This window comes from Pristiophorus japonicus, chromosome 2 (genome assembly GCF_044704955.1).
Source record: "Pristiophorus japonicus isolate sPriJap1 chromosome 2, sPriJap1.hap1, whole genome shotgun sequence".
NCBI classification, from domain to species: domain Eukaryota; kingdom Metazoa; phylum Chordata; class Chondrichthyes; family Pristiophoridae; genus Pristiophorus; species Pristiophorus japonicus.
Window position 1 is genome coordinate 40,661,722 of NC_091978.1, and position 11,199 is coordinate 40,672,920.

The 11,199-nt window shown below is 40.4% G+C and overlaps 1 protein-coding gene across 1 annotated transcript; it reads right to left on the reverse strand.

Moving 5' to 3' along the window:
- Positions 1-6,760: 6,760 nt before the first annotated feature.
- Positions 6,761-10,760, reverse strand: nkx1.2lb (NK1 transcription factor related 2-like,b). Its single transcript, XM_070859701.1, has 2 exons — positions 10,307-10,760; positions 6,761-7,638 (listed from the first exon to the last, which is right to left on the reverse strand). The coding sequence occupies exons 1-2, from the start codon at positions 10,758-10,760 to the stop codon at positions 6,761-6,763; spliced, it is 1,332 nt and encodes a 443-aa protein (XP_070715802.1).
- Positions 10,761-11,199: the final 439 nt, after the last annotated feature.

An 11,199-nucleotide genomic window follows, 5' to 3' on the forward strand; every position in this document is an offset into this window, starting at 1 on the left:
AATTATAGACCTAACATCTGTTAGTCTAACATCTGTTGAAATCTATAATTAAGAACAGAGTAACTATAAACAGAGAAATTAGAGCTAATTAGAGAGAGCCAACATGGATTAGTAGAGGGTAGGTCATGTCTAACAAACCTAATTACATTTTTGAGGAAGTAGACAGGTAGACGGGGAATATCCATGGATGTAGTTTATATGGACTTCCAGAAAACATTTGATAAGGTTCAACCTGAGATAATGTTAGCTAAAATTAACCAGATCAATAATCAAAGGCAAATTATTGACCTGGTTGGGAGATTGGTTTCTATCGCTGAATTAGAGAGTAGGAATAATGGGTATGTACTCGAATTGGAGGGAAGCGGCTAGTGGTGTCCCACAAGGATCTGTGCTGTGGCCTCAACTATTCATTATATTTATTAATGACTTAGATAACACAATAGAAAGCTATATATTCAAGTTTGCCGATGACACAAAGATTGGTGGTATAGTAAGTAATGTAGACAGGAGCATAAAATTACAAAGAGACATTGATAGATTAAGTGAGTGGGTGAAACTGTTGCAGATGGATTTTAACACAGGCAAATGTGAGGTCATCCATTTTGGACCAAAAAAGGATTGATCCGTGTATTTTTTAAATGGTGAAAAGCTAGGAACAGTGGAGGTCTAAAGAGATTTAGGGGTCCATGTACACAGGTCACTAAAATGTAGTAATCAACTACAAAAAATAATCAAAAAGGCTATGGAATGTTAGCCTTTATAATGAGAGAGCTGGAATATAAACGGTAGGACGTTTTGCTACAGCTATGCAAAGCCCTGCTTAGGCCACATCTGGAGTACTATGTACAGTATTGAGCATTGCACCTTATAAAGGATATATTGGAATTGGAAGGAGTGCAGTGCTGATTCACCAGGGCTCCAAGGGTTGGATTATGAGGAGAGATTACATTAACTGGGCTTGTATTCCTTGAAATATTGAGGTTTTTAGGATTTTGAAAGGAATTGATAGGGTAGATAGAGAGAAACTTTTTCCGCTTATGGGGGATTCTAAAGGGGGGATGTAACCTTAAAAATGAGAGCTCAGGAGAGAATTTAGGAAACACTTCTTCACACAAAGGGTGGTAGAAGTGTGTAACTCTTCCACAAAAAGCAGTAGATTCTGGCTCAATTAATAATTTTAAATCTGAGACCGATAGATTTTTGCTAGACAAGGGTATAAAAGGATATGAAGCCAAGGCAGATGGATGGAGTTAAGATACAGATCAGCCATGATCTCATTGAATGGTGGAACAGGATCGAGGGGCTGAATGGCCTACTCCTGTTCCTATGAAGGGATAGCGCCAGTGAATTGCGAATCGCCACAAGTTGCCAGCCGATTTGTGCGCACTGCATTAGCTTCCTTGAGGTTGCGAATTGTTTTAGGAGATTTTAAAAATGTAATTTAAAATTTTAAATTTTTTTACTTTTCCTTTCTATCCCTTTTTTTCTCTCTCCCTTAATCCAATCTTACCTTCCCTCTCTTTATTTCTGTTTCTATACCTGATTTGACATTGAATTCATTCTTTCTTCGATTACAGCAATTTCCAACATTACAACAGTGACTACACTCAAAGTACTCCATTGGCTGTAAAGCCCTTTGCGACATCCAGTTGTCGTGAAAGGCACTATATAAATCCAAGTCTTTATTTATTTCTTCGGATTCACCCTCCTTCTCAGTCCTTTTGGTTATTTCTCAATTCTTAATTCTCATTGTCCCATCACTCATCAAGATCCTAGATGTCCTGTTGCCTTTGCTGTGCTATTATCAGCTTTCACTTCCAACAAATTATGGGCAACAATTTTAAACCATGAACATGTAATTGTAAGCCTAACTAACAGGGTACACTGCGAAATGCCCAATCCAGCAAAATCTAACCCACTATATAAATGCAAGTAGTTGTTATTGATGATGATGTTGATTGGCTTGCTGGGCATTTCATAGAATCTTAGAATGATACAACACTGAAGGATGCCGTTCAGCCCATCGTGCTTGTGCTGGCTCTTTGAAAGAGCTATCCAATTAATCTCACTCCCCTGCTCTTTTGCCATAGCCCTGCAAATTTTCCCACTTCATGTATTGATCCAATTCCCTTTTGAAAGTTACTATTAAACCTGTTTCCACCACCCTTCCAGATCACAACTCGCTGCCTCATGTCACCTCTGATTCTTTTGCTAATTACCTTAAATCTGAGTCCTCTAGTTTATGACCCTTCTGCCAGCGGATACAGTTTATCCTTATTTACTCTATGAAAACCATTCATAATTTTGAACATCTCTATCAAATCTTCCCTTAACCTTCTCAGCTCTAAGGAAAATAACCCCTGATCCTCTCGTCTCTCGATATAACTGAAGTTTTTCATCCCTGGTACCATTCTAGTAAATCTCCTCTGTACCCTCTCTAAGGCTTCCTAAAGTGCGGTGCTCAGAATTGGCCACAATACTCCAGCTGTGGCCTAACCAGTATTTTATAAAGGTTTAGCATAACTTCCTTGCTTTTGTACTCTATGCCTCTAATCATAAAGCCAAGGAATCCCATATGCCCTTGTAACAGCTTTCTCAACTTGTCCTGCCACCTTCAAAGGCCTGTGTATATACACCCCCAGATCTCTCTGTCCCTGCACCCTCTTTAAATTTGTACCATTTAGTATATATTGTCTCTCCTCATTCTTCCCACCAAAATGAATCACTTCACACTTTACTGACATTTTCTGTTTTTATTTCAGATTTCTAGCATTAATTTTTCTTTTTATTTCTACAAAAGACTGAATTAAAAAAAAAACGTCATATGATGTGTGTTTTTTTTCCATACGTAATGTCAAGGTAGCCAAAAGATGTTTAGATTTGGTGTGTATTCAAGTGGTGGAGGACTGACCTCAAAGGCGCCCTCTATTGGCCATCGCGGCAGGCATGTAAAGTATTCATATAGGACAACTTTTTTGTCATTAAGCAATTTACATTTCAAGGTAACAATTTCTGTGAAGAGATGTAATTTTTGTGTCAGACGCTATAAGTTCCTCACGCTTCATGTGTCAAGAGCCGCAGAAAAGGTTGTCAAAATTGCCTCTCAGGAAAGCAAACAAGGACAAACAGTTAATAGGATTAGAAGGATATCATTTAATACCGTCACTCAGCAAGCTACTGTACTAACTGTTGAGAGTACAGTAAATTGCATTGGTGAGACGACTCGCGGACTTGCACTTTTATGGAAGTCTCGTTAAATTAAGAAAAAAGAGGCACGCCAGCATCGTTTCCCACATAATGGAAATTTCAGGAGCTCAAGAATCATCTGTGACAATAACAATCAGATACTAATCAGCAAGGTCTTTAGAACAAATCCTATCCGCTGAGTGAGGAATTTTACTGGGCATATTCTCTCTATTATTGAAACTAAGTCCTTAGCTTCTGCCAGAAATTGTTTTTTTCTTTAAGTTAGGCCGACGATACATTTAACATGTAATGAAATGAGAGCTCGTTAAAATATGAAAAAAAAACTAAACAGTGTGACAGATTGTGGAATAAAAAGTGAAAGGGATAGGTGGGGAAAGAAATGCTTATTTAACTAAAGGAGATGAAACATCACAGTTCAATAAAAATTGAAAAGATGAGGAAAAATACTTGAGAGTGAAACTATGATAAAACTGGCGGGAAGGAATGGAAATGAGTGAAGTTAACGTCGAAGTGATGTTTACTATAAAATCTGGAAGAAGTGGGAGTGCCTTTCCTAACTTCTCCCTTCATATTCCAATCTCGCTTTCCCCCAAACCTCTTCTGTAAATTTGAAAAGACGCGGGCCAATAAAATGTCCAGGGTTGACACATAAAGGGAGAGGGTGAGGAGTGATAGGAAAGGAATGGCATAATGCCTCCAAGATCTAACATCAAACGAGGGCATTAAAAAAAACACAAGGAAAAAGTTTTACCACAAGATGGAGGCGAGGGAGAAAGAACAGGACAACTCTTTTGGGGGACAAGCAGAAAGAAGACGGCCAGGTGGTCAGAAACTGTAGAAAATGAGCAGACCTGAATGCTCAGGCAAGCACCAAATCTCAGTAACATCTCTTGTTTATTAAAATGCCACTTTACTTTTTGTAAACAGTAACGCCAGCACCTGTGAACAGCAGTGCAAATTGTTTATAGTATAGGTTTTACATATATCAAATATATTCACTATATGGTATGTGCACACTGACTAAAATACAACCAACAAACAGCGTAATTAGCATAGACTCAGTTTATTGATTGTTCATTTAAAGTATTTCAACTACCAAAGTGCTCGTTCGTTAATTGGCCATATAATTTCGGAGTACCATTCTCTCATAAGTTACATCAATTACAAATTCAACTATAGAACATCATAAATATACAATGTAAATAAAAGAAAAACAATCTCAGATCCCTTTGATATTTGTGTTTATGTTTGGTTCTAATTCTCCATTTCGCGCCTTTAAAAAACATGATTGGGAACGGTGTTTCGGACTGGCTGATCTTTCCTTTGCCAGTTCCTCGATCCATGGACTAAGCGGCCACTTCATTTTATAAATAATAATTCAAGTAATGGATAATAATGATTTCACAAGAGAAAGCATTCTCTGTCAACAATATACAGAACTGCCACTTTTGTAAATTATGTACCCTGAGACTCGAGTTGGGTGTTTCCTAACACATTTTACAGAAGACGAACCATAATAAGATTACAATAATAAAATAATACAATCAATAGAAATTGGGTTATTTCCAGGAAAATCCAGTTATTCCATGTTCAGTTGATATTTTGAGGCAATAGTCCCTTTTTATTGAGGACAGGTTGTTACAGAGCACAGGGGAAAGTTTCCAGTTTAAAACTCGGTGGAGGTCGAACCTTGTTATTCCCCTTTGATGGAATACACACGAATTACTATGAGATTAAAACATTAACAAGTTTATTCCCCCACCCCACCCCCCCTCTTCAGTAACTTCCCCCCTCACCCGCCTCATTACAATTTCCGAACATCTCGGATATGGAATCAAACAAACGCTGATAGAAGTACGGCGCACTGACCCTCACAATAACGGGGAGAGATTGCCTGAAAACATACCCAGAAAATCTTCACTATTGATTTTCTTCCCACTGAGTAAAAAGAGCTTCAGTCAAAAGCTGTAGTATCTGTTCGGAGCTGCCTACCACATATTCGGAAATCTCCAATCTATCGGGATTAAGAGGATAACACAATCTGTGTTCAAAAATCAAATGCTTCAAAGTCCATTTATAGCACCAGGAGAATTTGTAGTATTTCTCGTTTAACCCTATTAACATAAATTTACAAAAATAAATTAAATTTTATATCATAACCGAGAGAGATATGCGAATCGGGTGTAATTTTGCACATTTTGATTAATCTAAAACCTGATCTATAAAGAATAACAAAAAACAGTGATGAGGGGGAAGGGTTGGTGAATCAATTCTCAGCTCTATTTTCTGTGTCCTGAAATAAATTTCTAGTTACAACCTTGGAATAATAACCCGCACTCCCTGCGCATTATGCAAGGCTTGCGTTGCAGTCAAAGATACAATATTCTTATTTCACGTGGTTTACAGGGGAGTAAATTAGAATATCCAAAATGAACCCTGCAGATGTATTTCAACACCTCACTTAAAAAGTACGGGAGACGGTAGACCGACATTCTACACAAATAACTCCCAGAGACAGACTCTTGCTCCACGCCCTCATCAAGATATCTGCAACAGTTATGCCGAATGCATTCCTGAAATTCCACAATCTCTCCATAAAATTTATCCAATTACAAAAGTATTCCGTTTGTATTTTGAGCGGTGAAAGGAATACCGATTCCCTGCATCAAAAGGCAGCATCCAGCTTTGTGGAATGTCGCCTTCTTCCTTGTATTACACTTAGCCTGAAAAGCTAAAATACGCCAGGAATAAAGTTGTTTTTGTTACATTGATTCTTTTTTTTGTGGGGAGGAGGGGATATTTGCAAATTGAAAAGCATTTTGATTTTTTTTTCTGCGCAAACGAAGTTTTATTACACGAAACAAAAAAAGCACCATTGTGGGGGGTGAATGCAAAGGAATCCTGTGTTACAGTTTCTAGAATTCTGCTGCATTCCTGCCATCACGATGGATAATCAAGTGATTTTAAAATCCTAAATGTATAAAGCAATATGAGCAGCGACCCACATAAATATACCAAATTATTTAAATGGTTCCTGGTGTTACAATGTCGGTGTTACAGCATTACAGTCCTTTTTTAAAGTCAGAGATTGGTGTATTTGTTTTCGTGCAGTGAAGATTAAGGAATTCGACTTTTGTGATAAATATTAAATGGAGTTTGGTTAAGTGCAAAGGTGCTTAGTTTAAAAAAAAGTATCAGTTGAATAGTGTGGAGAAAATATTTAACAGTTCTGACTTGCAACTGCATTCAGTTAAACGTCGGCGACAGCAAAACAAAGGTAAATATGAAATGCTTATATTGGTTGAGTGTTTTGTTATTATTGATCAACAAAGCAAATTCTGACTGTGTTACCGATCTCCCATTGGCACAACAACCCGGGGTTATGGGGGGGTTTAATCCCATAATATAGGACTGATGTTGCTTTTTAAAAAAAAACAGGACCTGACTTATCTCTACCATTAGTTTTTATTAAATTTGAAGTTAGTTTGTGTATTTCTGGAGAGGAGGAGGAGGGAAGGGGGATTTATATTGTTTTGTTTCCTTTGCTCTTTTATTATAAGTGCGGAGCGTAAAAAGCCGGAGCCCCGTAAGTCTGCGAGCTGAGCATGAAGGGGGAGAGCACGGCAGCCGGGGAGGGCAGGAAGGGCAGCTGGGCGGCGCACACCAGACCGCCGGGGCCCGGGTAAGCCGAGTGCATGGCGAGCGAGCCCCCCACCGGAGAGGACGAGCTCATGGGGCTGAGGCCACCGAGGTGATTCACCCCCGACGGTCCGCCCATGCCCGACACTCCACCGCCTCCTCCTCCTCCTCCACCGCCTCCGCCGGTGGGAGCGCTGGTGTCCGCCCCGGGGTTCTGCTTCTTCCACTTGGTCCTGCGGTTCTGGAACCAGATCTTGACCTGGGTCTCGGTCAGGCTGAGCGACAGCGCCAGGTTGAGGCGCTCGCACACCGACAGGTAGCGGGTCGACTTGAACTTGTTCTCCAGCGCCACCAGCTGCTCGTAGGTGAAGGCGGTGCGGGCCCGGCGGGGTTTGCCCGACTTGGCCTCCGAGCCGCTCCGCTTCCTCTTGCTCTTGTGCTGCTGAGCCTGGCTCTGCTGCTGGGACCCCTGGGACGGCTGCTGCTGGTTCTGTTGGCTTTGGGGGCTCAGACTTTCTCCTCTTCCACCACCACTGCCATCCTCTTCCTCCTCCTCTTCCTCCTCCTCCTCCTCCTCCTCGTCTCCCTCCACCCCGGACATCCTCTCCCCTGCAGCGGCCAGAATGCCTCCTCCTCCTCCTGCTCTTCTTCCACCACCGCTATCTTCGCTGTACTCCTCGGCGTCCTCTTGCCGCGGAGTCTCGCTGCTGCTGCTGTGGTCTGTCTCTAAACTCCGGCAAAAGTCCTTCTCACATTCATCAGCTTTGTAACTGTCTAGGAAATCTCCATCTTCTGGCAATAGGAGGGAGAAATAGAAAACACAGAGGATTAGATACCAACATTTGTACAGGGCTTCGAAGAAAAAAGGATAAGAAAAAAAAGTACCCCTTTTTGAGCATTTTGTTGCAAAAATCTGAATATTTTGTTCAATATTTCTGAAGAAATCATTGCTCCTTCTTAACTAAATACATTTAACTTCAAAATCAAAATTCAACACGCATCACACGAAAAATTAAAAGTTGAAAACACATCCAGTCTGTGCTGTAATACCCGACTTCGCAAATCATTTTTAAACATTGTTTGTAATTAAAATATTAACATCTTCAAAATTCAAACCCAATTCATCAATATTGTTGAAATGTCAGGTTGTCTTAAATGTTAAACGCCGCATATGATATAAATATCTACACAATCTATTAACTCGGTGACAACTTTTCTATTGCATTTAAACGAGCCCTGTCAATTCCAGATAACAAGAATTTGCTCTTCGAGTTTTATTAAGTTTTTTAAACATTTCTTCCTGTAAAACAAATAACTCACTACAGTTAACACGGACAAAGGCGAATACTGTTGAAAGTGAAGGAAAACTCAAGATGACTTAATTGGAACAGACTTTTTGTTTTGTTTATCTCTTGATTTATCCTATAACGCGACGAAATGAGAATTTAACAGTTATTCAGAGTTCACATGTGACAAATTCGGCGATTTCTAGGGGTCATGTGTGAAGATGTGTTCCCAATAGTGTGTGGCATACTTGCTGTTTAGAATAAAGCGGATATCGACTATCTGAGAATTATTCACTTATGTATAATCCGAATATACCTGCCATTTTATTTGCCTATATAATCTATATCTACGGAAAATTGTTTTAATGATAATGACAATATCATTATTTATAACTATTTAATAAAAATGGTGTGTACTGTGACGAAAAGTACTCGTCGACACGCATGTGCATCTTTTCACAGCAACACTTACAAATAACAGTTACTGTATAAGCGTACTGTTAATGAAAAAAGCACCAAAAAGATTTAAAGCTGTGCTAATTAAACTCGATTGGTGTCTGTAAGGGGATTCCGTCTATTACAGAAACTAATTGCAGGACACTTACATTAATTGTGATCATATTAAGGCCTCATTAGACAGGCTAGGAGAAAATAATAAAGCATTTCCAAACATTTACCACTTTTAATAGAAATTACATACTGTCGCATTAAGGCTCATTCCTTTAAACTCCTACTTCATATAGTGTTTATGTTTTCCCTCCCCTCATTTAATCAACAGCCAAACATGAGCAAGTGTTCTGTGCATTATAGAAACTGTCTCCTGGGAACGGCCGCAATTAACAATCTGACCTTCTAATATATTATTTTAATTTGCGGTTCCTCTGCTTACTTTGTAAATGTTTCATTTGATCTAAACAATCTTCAAACTTTGACAATGATACACCTGGATCATATTGTGTCTAAAGACTGACTTCCAGACAACACGTTTATTATATCGGGCAGCACCTTGTTTTTACAGTTTGTTACTTTCAAGTTTAAGGAAAGTCCTGTTCGATAACTGTTGTGTCATTCTGTCCTCGAATGTCACCAGATTAGTGGGGAGAAAGTTAGTACATTTTTTGAAAGACGTGTGCAGGTTGCAATCTGGAGCCTGGGTCGAAAGCAATACGCGATCAATAGCAGCCACTAATAACTGTAATACGTTTTAATCGAGTAATTATCCGAATTTTGACCCTATAATTTAGACGTTTTAGGAGTGTTTGCAAGCTGTTTGAAAGAGATATGCAGAATTCGATAATAGGATATCGATCACCCCAGCCCAACATGCCACTCTGGGGCGATTTTCGCCATTATAAGAGCTCTTTAACGCTGCTAAGCACATTTTACCTTAAATGCAATCGAAGAACTTTAATTGTTTTTCTAGAGATAACCAGCGTTTTGTCACAATTAGTCTGATTCGTCCTAAAAACCGAAGGGGAGAGAGAAAATTGAATCTGTCGCCCAAAGCATGAAGGATAAACTCCAGAGATGTCTTTGAAAGATTGGAAAAAGCGCCTTTAAACGGCAGCGATTCCTATTTATTTCTGGCAAACGACCTCTTTAAAAAAAGACTAGTCGAATGCACCATGAGAGGCCTCAAATTATACAAAGGTAATTACACAATCAAATGCGGGGTGCTAGGAACTGATTTACTAATAGGTAAACGATATTGGCTTGCCAAAATCTATCATAACCATTAAACGTTTGGACCATCACAAACCCTTCCAAATCAACATGGAATCACGCAATTAAGATCGTTTAAGATCATTTGGAGAGGAGACGTGTTCCCGTGGTTACTTACGATACTTAACAGACTTGCCTCAGCATGTATCGGTACCTGCGAGTTTTCCATCAGCACCATTGACTGTGAAAACCTTACCTTAACATAGCCTGTTTGGTTATTAAAGCGTCTGCAATCACAATTCATTGTGGACAGCGGATTTCGGCTGTAAACACACGAGGGGGGTTGGTTAGGGACTACGGTCGGGGATTCTTTACCTGGTCGCGGTGGACTCGGGTTCTAAGCATCACTTAAAAAAAAAACTTTTGCACATTCGCGCAAAACTTACAGCAAACACTTGTATGCGCGGGGCGCAAGAAGGAAACAAAATAGCGCACAGGACCCAGATACTCACTGATTATGTCAGTTGGCTTCTTGCATGTGTCCAAACCGCTGTCGTTTATCGTTTTCTGATCTGCAATTTCACAAAAAGCGTCTGCAGCCCTTTCCCCCGCCGCTGCCACTGTGTACTCGCTGCCGGCTCTATAGAGAATGCTGCACTGCCGGCGTTTGCTGCTGTTAAATTTGTTGGGGTCCAGAATGTCCAAGACTGAGAAAGAGGTGGTCCTGTTGTTGCTAGTTGGAGCAGGGAGCACGACCACTGCCTCTTGGCCAGAGATGCCCTGCGTGTCCTCTTGCCGTTCCCGGCTGGCAGGGCAGGAGAAAGCAGCTAGATCATTGCCTGGGAGTCTCTGATCCCCATTCACATCCATGGCTTCAGTGTGGATGGTGCAAGACATCGGATCTGCCACCGCCGCTGATGGTAAGGAGATATCAGCGGGCTGAACCTTTTCTCTATTCACATTCATGACTCCCCCCCTCCCCCCTCCAAAAAAAAACCTAATAGTCTTTAAAAAATATATATTGCTGTAATGTGCACAGTCAAATCTTTGAATCCGGTCCACCCCTGGCGTCGATCAAGGGTGTTAACGTGAAGTCACAAAGTGCTACTGATCCTTAGAAGGTCCTCACTGTCTCCCCTAGGACTCCCCCTAGACATTTCTGTCCCACACACACACGCCAGACTGCATGTTATTTATGCATTCATATTCAGCAGCGTTTTGTAATTGGCTACAAATTAATCCCTTGCCCCTAATAGCCTCTAATCTACATCACAGAGAGAGACGGATGATGTTGCCTGTGATATACTTGGCTGTCAGGTCTTTTTCAGCACACTTCCACTCATCTGGAAAGCATCTAAATAGCCTTATTTGGGAGGGGGTGGCGCTTTCTTTAAATAATTGAGGT